General features: G+C 40.9%; 2 protein-coding genes across 2 annotated transcripts; both read right to left on the reverse strand.

Moving 5' to 3' along the window:
• Positions 1-643: 643 nt before the first annotated feature.
• akirin1 (akirin 1) lies at positions 644-12,837 on the reverse strand. Its single transcript, XM_073485679.1, has 5 exons — positions 12,469-12,837; positions 4,605-4,751; positions 2,907-3,035; positions 1,340-1,411; positions 644-1,182 (listed from the first exon to the last, which is right to left on the reverse strand). Exons 1-5 carry the CDS (start codon positions 12,671-12,673, stop codon positions 1,172-1,174), a joined length of 564 nt encoding a protein of 187 aa, XP_073341780.1. The 5' UTR covers positions 12,674-12,837; the 3' UTR covers positions 644-1,171.
• Positions 12,838-15,128: 2,291 nt separating this feature from the next.
• Positions 15,129-18,999, reverse strand: cnr2 (cannabinoid receptor 2). The gene is made up of 2 exons (XM_073486042.1): positions 18,930-18,999; positions 15,129-18,303 (listed from the first exon to the last, which is right to left on the reverse strand). The coding sequence occupies exons 1-2, from the start codon at positions 18,997-18,999 to the stop codon at positions 17,213-17,215; spliced, it is 1,161 nt and encodes a 386-aa protein (XP_073342143.1). The 3' UTR covers positions 15,129-17,212.
• Between the last annotated feature and the right edge of the window lie 788 nt (positions 19,000-19,787).

A 19,787-nucleotide genomic window follows, 5' to 3' on the forward strand; every position in this document is an offset into this window, starting at 1 on the left:
AGATTACGTCTGCAACGATTCTTCCCATTACCTGTAAATCATTTGTCTCGATTGTGTAAAATCTCAGAAAAGGGGCTGCTCCAGTAGCTCAGTTGGTAGAGTGTGTCCCATGTACAGAGGCTGTGTCCTCACCGCAGCAGCCCAGTGTTTGAATCCGACCTGTGGCCCTTTGCTGCATGTCATCCTCACTCACCTTCATCCCATTTGATGTCATCTCTCTAAGCTAAAATGCAAAGTCCTGCAAAGTAGGTGCTTACAGTAGTGGTTGTACTAACCTCCGATGCACAAGCTAAACCACGGGGTAAGCCAAAATCTCAAAGCACACCTGTCTTCATAGCAGTGCAAAATCTCCCCTTAACGTTTATTTTTTCAATATTTTCCTAAAAGCTTTCAAAACTAATTCATTACTTGTTGTATAGTAATGTATTGCAATAATAATCTATGGTTCACGGCACACTGTTTGGGAGCCACTGGCTTCAGTTAGTGGAGATGTAAAAAAAAATCTACAACTCTATGACAACTGGCTAAACTTGATCGGCTAAGAAGATCATGTGATACAATCGAAAAGCTCCAGGACCGCGTCGACTCGCCAACTTCCGTTACTGCTAAAAACACACATTAAAAAAACAACCCAGACAGCAGATTTTAATCACAGAACTTTTATTTTTTTCAAAAGGGAGAAAAATCCACATTCTCAGGTAAAGAGCTGTGAGGAGGGAGGGAGGGAGGGAGGGAGGGAGGGGAAGAAGTGGGACAACGTGAGAAGCAGGAGCCTTTAAATACAGCTGCTGGAAAGGTTATACAGGATGATCACATGAGCCAATAAGCTTTTTCTACAGCGCCGGCAAGAGATTTGACACAGATCTGCTTTAGTCAGGATTTCCAGAAAGAGTATATCAACAAGGAAAAGGGCAAAAAAAAAAAAAAAGAAAAAAGGGTTGGGCTTCATACATTGTTTATCTTTCAGATTCTTCTGACTTTTGGCCAGCAGCAATAGTTTCGAAGTAAGAAATCAACTTTTGGATTAAAAAGAGGATAAACCATGGCACCCAAATAGTTTGAGATGGAGGAGGGGGGAAAAAATTGGTAAATAAAATGAAAATCAAGTGGAGGGGGGCAGTAGAAGAGCAGCCATCTTGTGAGAGGAAGCCGGGGGTCTCATCGTGTGAGTTCAGGAGACATCTGAAACAGAAAATGATTGATACTGTAGATGATTGCTGCGGTCAGACACGGTAACAATCAGATCAACCTTTTTTAAAATCATAGTAGGGATGATTAAACAAGAAATGTACACTTTGACAGATTATCTCTGAAGACAATGGTGGTTTAAGATACTTACAACTAGCAGGCCGGGCGCCGTATCTTCGCATGATCTGGTCTTGTGTGAATTTCACAAAAGATTCATATTGTTCTGGAAAGAGAGGAAGAAGAAAGTGAGGATGGAGATTTTACAACAGAAAGGGCAGAAAGCTGAGACGACATTTACACCGAGTCATCTCATCTTTAAGACACAGTATTCATGTGAAAATGAAAAGGTCTTTTCATAAATATATTTGTCCACAGTTCTTTCTTGCACGCTAAAAATATGTTGAAACTAGTTGGTTTGATACTGAAGCCGTGTTGATGTTTGAAGCCACAGAGATGTAAGGTTCATCTTAACTAATCTGGCATAACGTCCAAACCAACTAAAATACTGTCCCAGAAAATGATGTTTCAACTTCCTGAAGCCAATCAGTGGACACTGCTACTCTTAATGTGGTGTTTATTACTGTGTTGTCTCTCATCCCCGCACTCGTCTTTGAATACTTTGTTACACAATAGCTGAGAGGCTTACAGCCAAAATAGCTAATGTTAATTACCAAACAACAACCAAAAGGGTACGTATACTACTATTTGAGCTGGTGCAACCCTTAAAATGTTCGGACAGACTTCACATTCTGCTAAGTTAAAAATATGTTGAAAAGAGGCCACGTTTGCTGGTGCAACACAGCGCAGAACTGGAAAATGGCTGCATTTCCTTTTCTCTGCCACTTTTTAGCTGTAAAACAACAAAACTATGCAAATCAAAGTCTCAGCTTCTGTAACCTCTGTTCAGTCTCCTCCAGCTCTGTTTTCATCTATACTGTGATAAAAATACAGTCAAACTCACTATTTAGCCGTTTTCATTTTTAACAGTTTTCTGCATTTGCTGTAAGAAAACAGAACGTTCCAAATAAATGAATATTACGTTAGCATCTACCCAAGCTGCTGCGCTGATCGAACTGTTACTTTACAATCAAGATGTCTGACAAAGTCAACATAAACGGAGCTTAATAACGACAGCTATATGGTGTGATCACCTGCATTGACATTTACAAGTGATCACAGAAAAAGTTAAGATTAAAAGTTGTCCTCTAAACATTAGTCTACTCCCATGTGCCCCCCCCCCCCACAGCTGTCACTGGGCAGACTCCCTGTATGCATCATAACGCTAAGCTAGCATTTTAGAATTTATAGTCTCTGGAAAATCTCAGTTTTGGGTCACAAAAATGCCAGTTTAGTGGGCAGTGAGGGCCAAGAAGATGTTTCTTTGACTTTAACCAACTAAATGTGGATGTGGTCTGAATATAGTTTTACTTCTGCTGCTGAATAAAATCATTCCGTCTTCATGGTTTTTGTTCCCTGCCTGTTTACAGTCTTGGCATTTAGAGGCATATATAAACTCTGAGGGAGCCACGGGTGCCAGCGCTGCAGATGTTATCAGTTATAATATGAAAAGATATTCATAAAGGGAGGAGGCAGGATGTTTCTTATTGCACATTTACTGTACGTCACTGCCAGAATGTAAAATGTGCGGTCCAGATGAAATGTGAATGCCGATATAAAAACTCAAGCTTTATTCATATCCAAAGAGGAATGTACATTACCTGCGAGTTTTGTGTTAAGGATCTGTTCGTACTCCTCCCGGATCTTCTCCTCGTGGTCTTTAAGCAGCCGCTCGCACAGGTAGCTCACCTGCTTCAGTGTAAACGACGGCTGGTCCTTCCTTGAGGCACCTGAGAAACACAACGACATCAGATCAGCTAAGAAACAGCTGAATCACTCACATCTGCAGCACAGCCATAAGTCACACAGACAGAAATGTCCTCTCTCCAGAAATAGGTGTTCAGCCAGGTGCGAATTTACAGCTTTGCTTCCTGTCGTCTCTCACCTCTGCCAGCCAACAGGGTCATGCAGCACTAATGTGAGCTCTTTCTCCGAGTGTCCCCAATGTCTCAGTCTCGGTGCAACTGGAGCCGACTTTAGCTAAACGATTCTTTACCCAGTGGTCTTTGAGGTCTGCTACGAGCCGTTCAGACTAAAATGTTTGTAAATCACAGGCGAGGATGGCAGAGCATGAAGGTTTAATGGCCGTCTCAGAGACAGAAAGAGGCCGGGTTAGTAACAGTGCAGTCAGTGTGATCTATGAGACCATCCTGCAGAGCGAGAGGGGAAAAACACAGGAGCCTGAAGGACTGGGGCTTGGATTACATATCGCTCTCTAACTGCCAAATTGTGCTCAACACTGCACCACTATTGCTGCAGCACAAATATGTTCCCAAAGAGGAGCAGAAGCAAAAAGCAAATGTACCATGTCTGTCAATATGAAGGAACAAAGTGGACTGAAACGAACACATTTCAGGTGCCAGCAGTAAGTGGATAATGGACCTTTCAGTACATAATTGAACTGCAGTTTTAATTTTTTGGGTTTAATCTTCAGTGATTTTGACTTTTATCCATTTGACAACTTCCATCATTCCTTTTTTGATTTTTTTTTAACTCTTCACATAATCACAGTAGAGTAAATTATTCTATGGCACTGGTGCAAGTCATAGAAGTTTGATTTATTATCATTTCAGATATGATGCTTGCATGAAAGTACTGCTTAACTGGAGTTCCATCTGAAACAAATCCATTACATGTGACATTATTTTGAGAAGATGAAAATAGTAGAAACATTCTCACATGAAAAAGACATCTCCATGACCGGAGTGGGTTGGATTTGGCACAAAAAAACAACAAATTTTCCCTAAAGTCACATCTGGAATCACAATCTCTTGGCCCTTGTGTTTGTTTTGATGAGCAGCAGAAGCCCGTCTCTTGAGACCTGGGTTTTTCATGTGGGTCTGTTGACAGACTGTGCAGGATGAATGACCTTATCATTTGTAACTAGTGTTTAGGCAACTGCACTGACTTAAACAAAGCTTACAGAGATGCAATGCTGTTTTTTTGGGAAGGTTTTGATGTCTTAGTTGGATGTCCCTTTCATGTTATAGGACTTGCTAACCACAACGAAACAAGTTGATCACCTGTGCAGTAAAAATACCTGCAGAGGTCCAACACACTCATAAAGCACTCAGAAAGACCCAAAATGGTCTAAATGATGACTAAATGTTGCACTCGATAGTTAAAAATAGGCAGTTCTATAACTGGACGGTCAGACCTAGATAAATTAACAGCTGCCCTAACTGAACATATTTAGTATCTAGTTCAAATGGGGAAAAACGTCCTGTACCCACATGAGAGCTGTGCCTGACCACAAGACAACAGTTTGTGTGTGTACGGCCAACAGTAAATTCTCCTACCTGGTGGGGAGCTGGGAGCGTTGAGGGAAGAACTGGGGCTGGGGGCATCACTGGAGCTACAGGCCTCAGTCTGGTTGAAGGCCCCTTCCAGCTGCCGCCGCCTCTGGATCCGGCTGTACTCCTGACGGAGGTTCTGGAAGATCTGCTCTGTAGGGAGCAAACAGAAACAAGGAAAGTGTTAAAACCAGGAAAGAAAACACCCAATTGTCACATACCATTTTACCATGGTGGCTTACTACAATATTTCAATTGTTTGGCAGCGCTCCCAGTGGGCTGCCAAAGCAAATGCATTCCCAACTTTCTCACTTAATTTGAACAATGCAAGTTGTAATGAAATCCAAGCAGCAGCAATCAAAACCTTTGCTCACACACCTGCAAAACTAACAAGATTTTTTTTTTTAAAAAAAATAATGTGTCTCTGTTCAACACTTTATTTTGATTGTCCAAATATATTCAGGCAATCCAGTAGTAGTTGTCCCAGAATATTGTTTTGTATTCAGTGAGTTGTACAGTGAATAATTACAAGAATGAAATTACTATATTTTTATTAGTCAAGCCTTTCATGTGTTCTTTCACACGCCCACAACAACTGTATTCCCGCATGAACGGTTCTGTGCTCTCACACACCTAATATGGGTTACAAAACACGACAGAAGTACAAGTGTGAAACACTGACATTTGTAACATACCTACTACAGCTGTTAAACAAACACACACACACACACACACACACACACACACACACACACACACACACACACACACACACACACACACACACACACACACACACACACACACGACTTAAAACACACTTTACGATCCTGTGACTGTATCGCTTTCACTTCTCTTCCAACGTTTTGCATGACGCCTGCATCATGCCAAGCTACAACTGGTAAGGCTGCTGCATAAATCAGTGTTCTTTACAAAGCTGTTTAGTGGCTGAACAGATGTTTGGGTTTTTTGTGGATGTACAGTAAAGCAACATGATCCTTGAGATACAGATGATGTATAACAGGACTCACTAAATGCTAAACTTGATTACCAGTGCTTGTGGCCTAACTGTTAAGTACAGCTACTGGCCAACTACATACTGTATGGGTACCACCCTGATAAATCACATTACTTCATCACCCATTCCCATTGTGATGAAAAGGTCAAAAAGTACATGTACTTAAGATGATCTGTTGTTCCATTTAGGATGAATAGAAAAGCTTTATTTTAATGTTAAGAACAATAGTTTTGGTAAATTGTTGTTCATCCAGTGACATGATTGAGGATGTTTTTTTCTTTCCGAACTGCCTGCATCTTGGTATCACAATCATTTAATCTTGCCAAGTTGTAAATAAGGACAGAAAGCAAACGAGAAAATGGCACCCAAGCCTACATGATAAAAGAACAACAACAACATGCCAGCACGGTTCACCAGTATCTCAGTGGGCGCAGTGAACAAGGCTCTTGGATAACTTCTCTTTGCACGCTGTGACAATCACCTGTCATATTGCCTGTAATAACACACTAAATTTCTGTTTCACTTTGATTGTACCGGTGGCTCAACAATGCCTTTTTGATGCCTGTCCGTGTCGGTACATTAAAAGGAAGCTCCAACATCCAAGATTTGTGTTTGGGGTAGTGTCTGCCACTAACCGTTGACATTTTGTAGTTGTAAACCAACATTGAGCATATATATTATGTATACCATGACAAGTGTCATGTGAATTTGGTTCTTTCTTGTATTACAAAGATTGCTGCTTTCATCATCTTAGAAGTCTACAAAAACCAAAATAATGACTTTTTCAGACTAAAAATGGCAACCATTAGATGGGCCCAGGTTTTAATTATGATTATTTGCTGCTTTTCTTAGTCTAACGTCATTAAAACACTTAACATTTGGGGGGGGGTTTGGATTGATGGATGGACAAAACAAACTGATGTTACCATGAACTCTTGAAAATTGCAAATGGAATTTTTCACCACCTAATGTTTTATTAACTTAACAATTAACCTGTTAGTCAAGTTAATGATGGGCTGTAGAAATGTGTAACATTTCTGCATTATAACGGCTAAAAATGACTACACCGTTGTCATATTTTGTTGAGTACTGACATTAATTGCAAAGGTTTCCAACAATGCTTTAACTAAGAGAAAGACAATTTTACTCAAGGTGTGTTTCATTTCCTCGAATGCCGCTTTAACTTTTGGAAATTAACGAACGTTACTGAACAAATCGTGAGTAAAGATGCCTGAATCATACAGATTTTCATGATCAAATGGTGGTTGGTTAGGAATGAAGACAGCAACTCCCATGATCCCACACTACTTATGTCTTTTGTTTTGATTGAGAGAGCCCTAGCAGAAGAATGGACTGTGCGTTCAATCAATAAAAAGAATATAATTAGTTGTAGCCCTAAAATCATACTTCATAGATTAATGTAAAAATCGCAGGTATGGACATCAATAAAATAAAGATAATAAAGGTAGTATATAAACATGCATAAATCTATGAGGGGTCAAAAAAATGTCTTTCTTGCACAGTAGCAAGCCACTTATTGCCAATTTTTCCTGCTCAGGATGAACCTTATGTGACCCTGCTGTCCAGCGTCAAAACAGCTTAGACGTGGGTCACAGTCAGCCCACACATATCTTATTATAAGGTTAAAGTTCAAAAAAGTCCTGGGAAAAACAAGACATAAACACCATGGCCTCAACCACAGCTGATAACCAAATGTAAACGAGGGACTTTATCTTTATACAATACATACAGGAGGCGAAGTCTCTGCACATGCTGCACCTCTATCTGGACAGCCGAGCCTCATTTATCTTGGGTGGGGAGGGAGCTGGAGGCCATGTTGCCACTTCACCCTGCTCATCAGTAAGCTTGTTTGGACGGTGAGGAAAGCAGGATCTTCTCCACAGAGCCATTTTAAGAAAACCATGTCGGTCATGCATTTAGACCCCTCCTCCTGCAGTATGTGGCCTCTCTGTTTCTTTAGCTACCACTGGGCTTTTCACTCTTAATAAAGCCGTGTCATTGCAGAAAGAACAACATCAGTCCCAACCCACAAAGAGGCTGCAACTAGGCCTGAAACAATTAGTAGATTTCCAGAACAATTCATCAACAATAACTAAAAGTAATTTCTCAAGGACGAATGGCAAATATTCACAGGTTCCAGTCTTTCACGTCTGAGTGAGCCGTTTTTCGTTGTTTTATACCATTGTACACAAAACATCTTTTTTGAATTTAGGTCTGGAAAAGCAAACAATGAAGCTGTGACCTTCAGCTCAGATTCTTCGCAAAATAGTCGGTAGATTAATAAAAATTGACTAGAAGCAGGTTTGATTCCTATGCTGCATCTATCTATATTTTCATACATTTGTATTATGCAGAATTTTATAATAATCAAATAACTGGCTATGATAATCTTGGCATTTTTAGTGTGTGATTTGATGCGAGAAAAAAATACAGTCCCCAACTAATCAATCGGAGCAGCACGTTGCATTATCTGAGAGAAAGATGATGTTAGCAGGCAGTCACAATCAGGGGACATTTAAAGAAATAAATTTGCCACGCAAGCAGAAGTCTACAAGCAGTGATGCTACTCCAACAACACGTATTAATCTCAAGTAAGATAATATCAATAAGACAACTCCACTTTCATTTGTGTCTCTTGATGTTTGTTATGTTTCGAAGGGTGAGGTTTGCAGATCTTACCACCTCCGCTTACCAATTTCCTGGGGTAATACCTCTATTAGAAATGTGACAAAGACAGTATCAGCAAGAAAGAGCAAGATACTATCTCCGGAGACAACTAAACCAAAACTAACTTTATTTTGTATGACTGTCTAATCCTATTACTTAGCATTTTGTACGGAACATACTGTACTGTACTGAAACATGTGACAGCAGTATCATTTGAAGGGTCCAGTTGGTTGGACGTACATCCTCAGAATCAAAGAGGTGAAACCTGCATTCATTAAAACTAAATGTAGGCAATTTCTAACTCAAGGTAGTTGGACATCTGACTGGCGAGTGAAAACCCTCTCCTTCTGCATGTCACTTCCAGCTCTGCCAACTACTAGTAGCTCAACTGTGGGCGTTGCTTGGCAACAATGACCCTGCCACAACCAGGCCAAGCAATCAATCACAGAGACTTCCGGGAGCCAGGGGAGCACAGGGGAGAAAGCCTTGGCTAAAAGGCTTAGGCACAGGCTAAACAGTGAATACGAAAGGGAGATCGGCCGGATAGATTGGACATGGTGGTGGGGAGAAAAACAAAGCTGACTCATTTCATTTCACCCTCAACCACTAAAGGATGTGGGGGGAGGTGGGTCTCGAATGTCCCAACTACCAAGAGGTAGCTTGTGATGTATTACAGGTCAAGTTGCTCTTCTGCAGAGAAGAATTTAAGAGTGACCACTGTTAGAAAACAGCAGAAATTAGAGGTAGCAACTAAGGTTGGGCCATAAAACCATCTCGATACGGGATCATTTTGTACTCGACATGGATAGATCTAGCAGCCTATCACACAGCAGAAATAAATGCGACAGCCAGTCGGCCTGCAGTCTTTGGGCTTTCAAATAAAGTGCACACCCGTTTTTTAACGCAAACCATTGTTTGAAATGAAAATGAAATGAGTGGAACCAAGGGGCACAAAAGCAGTAGTGGTGGAACATGCCTTATCCTCAAAGCCGAGTCAATTGTTGAGAAGAAAGGTAATACGGCGTCAGTCATACAAAAGTGGTTTGGATATGTTAAAAGCAATGTAGCGTCAGTGCCAACCAAGACGGAAAACACAACAAATCTTTTCCGTAACGTGAAAATGTACAGTTCCTGACCAGCCAGCAGGCAGAGTTTAGCCCAGGATAGTTGGAACTGTAGCCTGACCCCAGTTTTAGGGCCTGAACAAGGATCTGCCAGCCTTCAACCTTACACCATATCAAAAAAGGAAAACACCAGCCTCATCTGTACCGACTGAAAATTTGACCTAAGCACAAGCCCGGACTGGCAGCTCAAAGAATGAGGTAGATGAGAACAGGCTGAGTGATCCTATCTACATTATGAAATAATTACCTAAAGATACCATGGCAGTGTCAGATCCCTGTGTCTTGCCTGCACACACAGCCTTGCTCACCACAAGCAAACCTGACTAGCTGGAAAGCATGTGTGGGTAGAGACGGGTGGGAGGGATGACAGCTGACCTTTTGCTAAATACAAAACTGCTTTCACTTGGCAAACCACAGCAGAAAGGCAGGATTGCAGCGCCAGTCCCAGGAGGGGCCTCTTTCTGGGTGAAGGTGAGTAGAATACCTTGTATCTGGACCTCATGTCTGCAGCAGACAAATCTACATTACTTCACCCCTGCAGCTGCTGTGCTGTAAGTCAGCTCGACAGAGAGGCCCCGAAAGAAATGGAACGCACAAGGGGCTGGTTGGATTCTTAACATAAAGTCCAGGCTAGATAAGCAATGTCGGCCCAGACAACCTGGAAAATACAGATACTAATGATTTATTTTGTGTACCAACATAAACATAGCTGCAATATGAATACCGCTTTGTAAGGATAAGGAAGTCAGATTGCATAAATGGCGTGAGCAATATCTGGAGCAAGAAAATATGTCTTCACCTAGAAGGATCTGCAACTGCGAAGGACTGCCCTGTACCTCCTTAGAAAGAAAACACTTCCAAATCAAAGGAAATGATTTGGCTAACCAAAATGAGTTACAGAGTTCACCAGAAGCAGAAATAAATACATTTCACAGGAAGCCAGCTGTGACGCGACACCATCAACACCTAAAATTGTGCGAGTGTGTATGTATGCTTGCTCTCTGCAAAGCTCTCACAAAATGTGCTGTGTCGCTTATATCATTGATTCTCAGCCTGGGCGTCTGAATAAAAATTACATATTTTAGATTGGGGAGACTAGTTTTTACATTACAATGGCAGGTCCAGTGATATAATTAGCCTTAAACTAGATTTTGACTTCTTTGTAAGAGTGTGTATGCACAAAAGTTGTGTTTGGAGACACACACTAAAGAGCGCTCTTTATACATTGTTTGCTTGTGTTTCTAAGGGGTCGTGGCTCAAAAAGGATTGAGAACCACTGGCAGTAGGAAACTTGGGACAATGCGGGCTCTTGTTAGATTTTTTTGTTTTAATGAAAATAATCCTCCCTTATGGCTCACATTGCACTTTCATATTTCAGGTAAATCTTCCATCAAGAATGCCAACTGAAACCTGAGAGTCGAGAAGCACAGAACTATGGGAGGTTGTTGCCTGACAGTGATGCAGCAGCAACATAGCATTTGCCTCAGCCATGGTTGGTTATGTTACGGAAAGAAGTTGAAAATGTGACACATGCCATTACCCCACTTCTAAGTATGATGGAAAGAGAACTCCTAAATCATAACACTTCTTCTCCAAGCAGTCACTTGCCAATAAAAACTGGTTTAGGAATGCATCTATGCATTGTGAATTTCATAACCAGGACGGGAAATTATCTTTATTAAATGTGAACAACTACCAGCCACTGACTGATACATATTCAGATTCACCAGCCACTTAATAGTAGCTCATTATTTTGTTTAAAAATCTACCAGCCAGTGTTATATTCTGCCAACATTTGGCTGGTGGGCTGGTGCCATTTTGCCAATTGTCACTGTCACTGGAATTGTCAATTAGTGGTAGGATGGAAGGCGGCGATGCACTTTATAGCAAGAGGAGGACTAACTGGCACCATAAGCAACCATGTGCTTAATAAAATGCTGTGCCATATGCAGTGGGGTGCACATTGTGGTAATCTAGGAGATAACAGCATAGCTTAGCACAGGTAGTACAGCTGTCTAGTATCTTGTAATCCTCTCACATATCACAGCAATGAAGTGATCAAATAAATTCAAGGACATCCAGCAGTTTTTTTTAATTAAAATTCAAAAAGCGTAAGGATTAGGCCCCACTGCTATCATTCTCCCCAATCGGAGTGACTGGCACATACAATAAGCCTCAGTGGATCACAGTGAAGACATCTAGGTAATTATCTTGTGTCTACTTGTGCACCCCACACCCGTCCAACACTCACAGCAGAGCTTGCCAAGTCAATGGGAGTGTGGAGTACAGACATAAAGGAAATGAACAATGCCCTCCAGGCCTGAGGAGGAAAAAGAAATGGTTGTGGTGCGTGATGGTAACCCCCACCTCAGTGTTAGACAATTGTGGCACTAAAGCCAAGGAACATTACCCAGGCAGCTCCTAATTAACATCCTGCAATGATGTGCCTGCTGCTGTGATGCCATTTGTCTTCTCAAGAGAGCCAACAGGATAGATTGTCACCCAGGTGTTCAAGTATGAGAGGCTCTTTTGTTTAATCCCATCAGTTTGAAAATTAATATTTCAGTGAGCAGATGTAATGTTATATTCCATACTACAGCTGCAGATTGTACATGCTAGGTATTCAAGATATTTCATGTCCCAAATGCAAGAAATACTATTTGATTTAGCTATGGAGAGAACTTTGAATGCAACATTTTCATTAGCAAATGTGTAGTTTAGGGATGCTAACTAAGCTTACTGTGCTACAATACAATGAGCTGGCAAGATGCCACCAACAAATACATATAGTTACACATCCACTCTTGCTTCTGTGCGTCTACTGATTTATTACGATAGGTAAAAACGATCTGTGTCGGCAACTTAGCGGCGACGTTCCCCTTCCTGACGTTAGCTTAGCTAGGCTAACATTTAGCCTCCAACCCCCATTCTGATTCTCTCAACTAGCTAGCTATCCATTCCACTCCACCCAAACCCCCTCCCCCATGACACCCACCCTGAAACGCAGGAAAAAAATACCAATTCGGTCTTAAATTCATACCTGGGGTGAGCCTGTGTTCGCCTCCGATCGACTGAGGAGACATCGAGTGCGTTGGGCTGTCGACTGGGGGACGGAGGTTGCATCTTTGCGGGGACGGAGTGCTAGGAGTCCCCGGTAGTGGATTGCACCTTCTCCGCTTGGGAGACTGGGGACTGAGGAGGGCCTCGAACTCCATCGACCGCTTTAACGTAGCTCCACAAGCCATTTTAGCTAAACAAAACGCGACAAAGTAAGCTGGAGGAAAAAACGACCCGCACAATAATGGGGGGGATAACACTCGTGGTTTGTCCGTCTTGCGGTCCTCGGATTTCTCGAGCCTTTCTTCCTCTCCACAACAACGGATTTTCTTCTCTGAGCACCGAGCCAACTGCCGACCCTGCCTGCTGAATTTTTAAAACGTCACAATGGCGGATCGTACCATTGTCGGAAACAGGGGGGGTTCTCGAATACCTCAAACATTTTATTTCATATCTTTCGCCGTCCTCGATTCGCAGTTGTTATGAATACTTACACTTATGACGCAGCACGTAGCACAAACTGGAATCGGCATCGATTTTGTACGCTATTTTGTCGTTTTTCACGCTGCGTCTTCCTGCCGGCCAACCCCGCTGTCGTTCGCTGATTGCTTTCCGTTGAACTCAAATTGAAGGTTCACGAGACGTCTGGTGGTGGTGCCCAGGTAAATCAAGTAGATTAAAAATGAGCTCCGAGGAGATGTTAGACTTTAATCTCCTTCAGTAGAAAGCAGATTTTTATTATTTTCCGACCGCATATCAACAAATAGCACGCTTTACATTCTCTGCAATCTAAATATAACGTATGTGGATATGTCATTTACCCAGATAGATACCTTTTTACATTGACCCAGCATGGCTGCATGCTCATGTTCACCTGGAGTCCCTGAGCAGAAAAGTTTTGTTAAAGAGAGCTTGATCACACTATACATACATGCATTTACTCAATTAATTTACATAAGTACACATTTGAGGTGCTTTACTTGAGTATTTTCATTTTATGTAACTTTCTATATAATACAATTTATTTATCAGCTTTAGTTACCAGTCGCTTTTCAGATTACAATTTTTCATGCTGTAAAGGGAGAATCAGCTGTGTTCATGTTGAGTGTTTGTGATAAACTGGAAAATGAAATGTTCCCTAAATTAATTATCTCCATATAAACCCTTTTTGGATTAGCTGAAAAATGCATCATCACAAATCTGAAAACAGGGCTCATTTTCTGACAGCCACGCATATGATGATCTGATATAATATGATGTTTTGCTGTAGATTAAACTGCTCTACACTTTGGAAACATTGAAACACACACAGACATTGGATATTTTAATGATATATTGACCGTAAAACTGGAAATGTCCCCGGTTTTCATTTCAGAAATCTGGTCACCTTACACCAAACACTGTCACTGAAAAGAGCTAGTGTTTTCAATGCATTGCATGATAACATTCAATTGAGATAGTTGACTTTATGATATTATCTGGCTTACACGCTCCATACCTTTCCTTTTGTGTCACATCACCAGTCACACACTCACTGTTGTCTATTGTTTTGAGTCGCCCATTTTAAACTGGCATTGTCCTGTAATGAAACACCCATCGATGCGCTGCGTATGTGCCGCTCTCTCCACAACTCGATGTACATCATCATGTTTATCATGTTTTGGTTTGTTAATATATAATAGATTACTGTAGGTAAATATAAGCAATATTGTCTCATTAAATAGAATATAGAGTAGTTAGTACTTAGTTTTTAGTGCTGGAAAGTATTCAACAAAATCAGTCAAGGTGGCATTTTATCATTTCTTGGAGTGTTAAAAGACAAAAAGCCATCATATGCAGTTCTGTAAAATATAACACAAATTATATTTTCCTCATCCTCTGTAAAAAGTAGTGCAGTGTTGTAAAAAGTATCCAAAAGTCAAACTTGAGTAAAAGTAAAGATTATGTTTAAATATTACTGTGGTAAAAGTGAGAGTCACGCATATTAAGAGTTGAGTAAAAGTCTTTAAAGTATCTGATATCAAATGTACTCAGGTATCAAAAGTAATTCTCTGGCAATACTGGTGTATACATGTATACTATGGGTCGACTGGCCGATTACCAGATCGGATATTCATGATTTTTCTGATTATTGGAATCAGTGTTTCTTTCTATCTGATTACTGATAAAATAAATGACAACTAATTAAACAAATTACCATCTCTAAAGTAACTAGTAACTTAAGGTCTAAGATACAAGTAGTGGAGTGTAAAGTACGACATTTGCCTCCAAAATACGCATTTAAAGTACAATTACCTCAAAATTGTACTTAAGTAGAGTACTTGGGTAAATGGACTTACATTAACTAACATCCACCACTGTTGTTTCTTGTTATATGTAGGATTTTGAAGAATAAAATGAATCCATTGCCAACTTAATGATCATTTTGTACTCTGTTTTGAATCATATTGCGTTATACTGAGAAGTGTTTGTTAGTCTGCCCACATCCATATAAATAGAGCATACACATAATTAAAACGGCTCTTGCAAATCATCGCAAACACCAGACTGCTGACTTCTTCTGTCACTTCACAGTAAGGATGACAGATGAGAAAGATTAACTTTTGGAATTTGCTTGAAAAGAAACATAAAGAGTCAAAATTGAGTATGGTCAAGTATTATTTTTAATTATAAGATACAGTGGTTGAAACATGTGTTCTGTCTAGTAACCGATGACCTAAGTTCAACAAGCGTTGTAAGACTTCTGTGATTCTCTGTTTCGTTGCTCTATGTGTGCCTGTGACTTTAAGTGAATGTCAATCCATGTGCTTTACCACAGCTGCCAGTTGTGACTATTGCAAAGAGTGTTCTAGTGTCTGTGCTCGTTCTCTTCCTGGCATGTGTCCCATTTACCTCGGCACACTGCTTGGATTCATGCGGTGAACATTGTGTGAAATCCTCCCGTGCATGAGGCCTTTGTGGAGTCCTGGCATTCATGTGCAGATAGGTTAGGCGACCCACAGGGTCCTCTGTTCCTGCACAAATCCTTGCACATAAACAGGCATACGCACAACAAATCCATTTTTCTGAACGCCAAAAGTTAAGTCAGCACTTCAGTTCAGAGGACACAGTGTGTGTGATAGAAGTCAAAGTGTTAAAGCACTGACATGTGAGGCAGAGAGGTTACGGGTCAGAGGGCCACATTACATCACCTCAAAGCCGTTTGCCTGGCCTAAACCTATGTCTGCAGATGAGAGGCTTTAATTCTACTGGAATCTGTTTCTAGTCTGAAGCTCGTCTGCTCATCAAAAAAATACAAAAATTATAATCATACCATGTCAGTCATACTTATTGTGACAATGACAACAGCTGTTTTACAAACACACTACATTTTATAGACTTTTCTTTCTGATAACCAGACGTGTGACTCAAGTCATTAGGTCCAAGTCCTAAGCAAGTCCAAGTCAAATCAAGTTAGATCTCTCGTTACTCAAGATTGCAGTCTTAACCGGCAGTATCTGGTCTTTTTAAAGAGAAAGGACGAGGTAATAGTACAAATCTAATAATGTTTTCCCACAATTTTTCTAACCTGTTCAAAAACTATGATGATTAATTACATTTGAATGATAAAAAGTGATATTTAACTAAATAAATGTAATCAAACAAAAAAATCAAATAACTTAATAAAAGCTTATTTATTTCTTAATTTCTTGTCAATCTAGAAATATTACCTCACCATCACTTTTAAAGGTAAAGTATTTTTTTTAAGTCTCATTCCCAACTCCCAAATAAATCTAATACTCAAACATAAAAATGGAGTCAGTCGTCTCAGGTCAGGTCATCAGGTCGAGTCTCAATTTGTTTATTTTCTGTCAGGTCAAGTTGCACATCATAAAAACAGTGACTCGAGTCCATGTCTCTGCTGATTACCTGTTATTTTAGTTATGTTGCCACAACAGCCTCTATCATAAAGGCAAGGTAAAGTTATTTGCTAGCACTAATACTTTGATGAGAGTGAATCTTGCTCATAAGATTTGGGGCCTCATTTATAAAACAGAGTCATGATCAGTTTTGATCTTAAGTATGACTTAAGTAGAAAACCAGGTACAAGCAGTTATTTATAAAAACCTTACTTTGACGTGGAAATGACCTTATCTCTGAGTCTAGACTCGACTTAAGTGATTTTCCTGCTTCTTAGGCGTACTGCAGTTTACTTGCATAATGTGTCCAAGTCTGTGGTGAACTTTGCATGAGCTTTATGAACAACGTGGCGACACACTCCCAAGCTGTGTTTGGCTTTCTTTGTCAACCTACTATTCAGTCCACTGAACTAGAATACAGTTCGCAGCAGTTAGCAGCATGCTGGCCGTATTTGTTGGGGGAATTAATTCGACAGGAGGTCAATTCTTATATATTGCACTTTTAAGTTGATTTGAGATTCACAGGTGCGTAAGTAACAAATTGGATTTAATTCTCATCAACTTTTATGAATCGAACATAAGCACACCGTCAGAAATGATCTTCAGACTAAGCTCACGTATAAATCTAACTTTTTTTTTTATAAATGAGGCCCTTGGTTCTTGATCTACAGTGAAGTTCTCCTTGAAGTCTCTTGTTACACTCCAAGCACGCTGCCATAAACACAGACACTTCTCTATCTCTACAGATACTACTTGATTTCTAAGTGCTGTATCGTAGGCAACTGGACTTGTCTCAGTTAATGAAACAAGTGATACTTGATTTTCGACTCATTTTCTGATGTTCAGCTGCTGATTGGTCACCACTTCTGAGATCGAGTTAAGTCGGGTGGTTCTGGTCCTGGGCATGTCATCCTCGGTGATGGCAGTACAGTTGTTGTCCTCAGTGGAGGGTATCCCTGGGGTCAAGTCCCCTGTGGACTTTTTACACCTCCCGATCACACACAGCCTGTGTAGCAACTGCAGCAGAGCGACCCTCAGCTCTCGACAGCGCAGTGCATACAGCAATGGGTTAACTGAAGAGTTGACCAGGCAGAGGGTGCTGCAAAAGGCGAAGGCCCTCTGTTGGGTGTGGGTCAGGAGCACAGCGACGTCAGCTAACATGAAGGAGAGCGCAGGAAGCCAGCAGCCCACGAGTATGAGCAGGATCAGGCCAAAGGTACGTGCCAGCCGGATATCCATCCTCATGCGGGCGTGGCCTGTCCCTGCTGCTGCCTGGATGCTGGTCATGGAGGACTCATGGCGGTGGGCCTTCCACAGGATGAGAGCGTAAGCCCCTAAAATGAGAGCCAGGAGCACCAGGATGAAGCTGGTCCAGCAGGCCAGGTAGCCCTGGTTGATGTAGGGAAACAGGTGTGAGCAGGGTGGAGTAAGCCCTGTGGGACACCTCCATCCCATCAGAGGCAAGAAGGAGATAATGACTGTGGCGCTCCAGAGGATGAGCAGGCTGATCATGGCTCTCCGGCGGGTCAGCACTACCTTATAGCTGGAGGCCTGATGGATGCAGAGGTAGCGGTCCAGAGAGGTCAGCAGTAAACTCCCCACTGAGCTACTGAAGGCCATGGTGACACCACCTAATTTGAAGAGGTATGCAGTGGGGCCATCGCTGCGGCGAAAGAGGTGAAAGTCCAGGAAACTGGTGGTGAAGAAGCAGCTGGCGAAGACGTCAGCCAGAGCAAGGCTGCCAATGAACAGATATGAAGGCCGCTGCCGCAGGGTGGCTGTGGCAGCGATGACTCCCAACACAAGAGCATTTTCCAGCAGAGTGATCGGACCCGCCAGGAAACAGATGGAGCCGATGGCTGTCTTCTCTGCCTTCGTGAGGACCATGTAGCACTCCAGATTCTCACAAGACCTGTTAACTGGGAGAAAAACACAAGTATCAGTATCATGGAGTTTAAAACTACCACAGCCGTTATATATTAGATCAGAGGAGATTATCTTTTATGGTCTCCCTTAGGAGAAATTTGTCTTAGGGATTTGAGAGAACACAGTTGATGTAGCAACACAAACAGATCTATAAACACCATAAACATACACACCTTCACACAGGCTTCTTTTCCTGACAAATTAAGTGTTATCTTCTCCCTGATGCATGGCCAGTGTTCGAAATCCCCCTTTTGGTTGTTTTAACTGCGTCATTTTCTAACAGAGGACGAGGCTGATTGGCAGATAATGAAGCCAACGCTCTATGAATATAGCTGGTGATCAGGTCCTTATCCTGTGTGACTTTTTCAAGGTTAATATAATAATCTAAACTTTAAAAATAACAAATTGATTCTGTTTTCTTCACAGAAGTGAGTGAAATGCTGAGTTCTAGGCACGCTGTGTATATTTTTGTTTACTTAAAATCAAGAAGGTCTCGCAACCACTTATGAAGCTTTGGTGTCCGTGCAAGTATTAGATTTGCTGGAAATCCCGTTATCTTGAAACATTTCAGATTCAAAAAAAGCAAGGCACTGTATATATTGAAGGCCGCACACTGTACCTATTGGTGATGAGACATTCTCTTTGGCTTCTGTGGGTCCTAAAGAAGTGGGAACCTCCCATTCCTCCATTTCAGCTGTATGGGCCAGGGCAAGATCATAATTAGGAAATAAATAAGTCATTTATATCTGTTACTTTTCCTGGATAAACACAAATATTACAAGACTTAGTAAGAGGAAAGAATTTAAAAAATGTACGGTTTCTTTAACTTTTTTCAGTACTACCTTTACTTCTTTCTTATTTTTCCAATACTGGAGGTTAGGTAGAGTATGACAGCAAACAATCAGCCATTACATACATTTATAATATTTGACATCGATCATTTTAATCTAACTACACAAGCACAATACTCTTGTTTATCCACATATGACATTCATCAACTACCTGACAAAAAAAGGCTCCTATTTGGCCCGCCAGTCTTTAGAGTCTCCCGTCCTTCCTTTCCCCACCCAAAAATAAATACATAAATAAATAATACACATACAAAACACCAGTTATAAATGTTAAAAACAAAGAACCCAACACAACACAACAGAAACGACCTTTACTTCTAGGCACATATTTGTCTGAGATTGTATTCTTGAAAAAACATTTTATAAACAGTTCCTGTCAAAACAAACAAACAATAATTTAAAGAAAACATTTGCATTTTGTAAAAAATTACAATAAAATGTGATTGCAAGTGACCTAAGATAGAACACAAGACAGAACAAATCCAGCAGGATCTAAACATCTACAAGAAATATATATATATAAAATGACACATTTTCATCATGTAAAGATTTGATTGATGACAAACCTTCACCTTGAGTCTTTTTTTTCTCTTTTACATGAAGTGGGTAAGACAGGCAACTTCCTG

Source organism: Pagrus major, chromosome 17 (genome assembly GCF_040436345.1).
Source record: "Pagrus major chromosome 17, Pma_NU_1.0".
Classification (NCBI taxonomy): domain Eukaryota; kingdom Metazoa; phylum Chordata; class Actinopteri; order Spariformes; family Sparidae; genus Pagrus; species Pagrus major.

Coding starts and splice junctions, on each gene's coding strand:
- cnr2 (XM_073486042.1), bottom strand. CDS start 18,999: ATGGAGGAATGGGAGGTTCCCACTTCTTTAGGACCCACAGAAGCCAAA. Junction 18,304..18,929: donor GAATGTCTCATCACCAATAG/GTACAGTGTGCG, acceptor TTTTTCTCCCAG/TTAACAGGTCTTGTGAGAAT.
- akirin1 (XM_073485679.1), bottom strand. CDS start 12,673: ATGGCTTGTGGAGCTACGTTAAAGCGGTCGATGGAGTTCGAGGCCCTC. Junction 3,036..4,604: donor CGCTCCCAGCTCCCCACCAG/GTAGGAGAATTT, acceptor TGTGTTTCTCAG/GTGCCTCAAGGAAGGACCAG. Junction 1,412..2,906: donor CCTTAACACAAAACTCGCAG/GTAATGTACATT, acceptor CTCTCTTTCCAG/AACAATATGAATCTTTTGTG.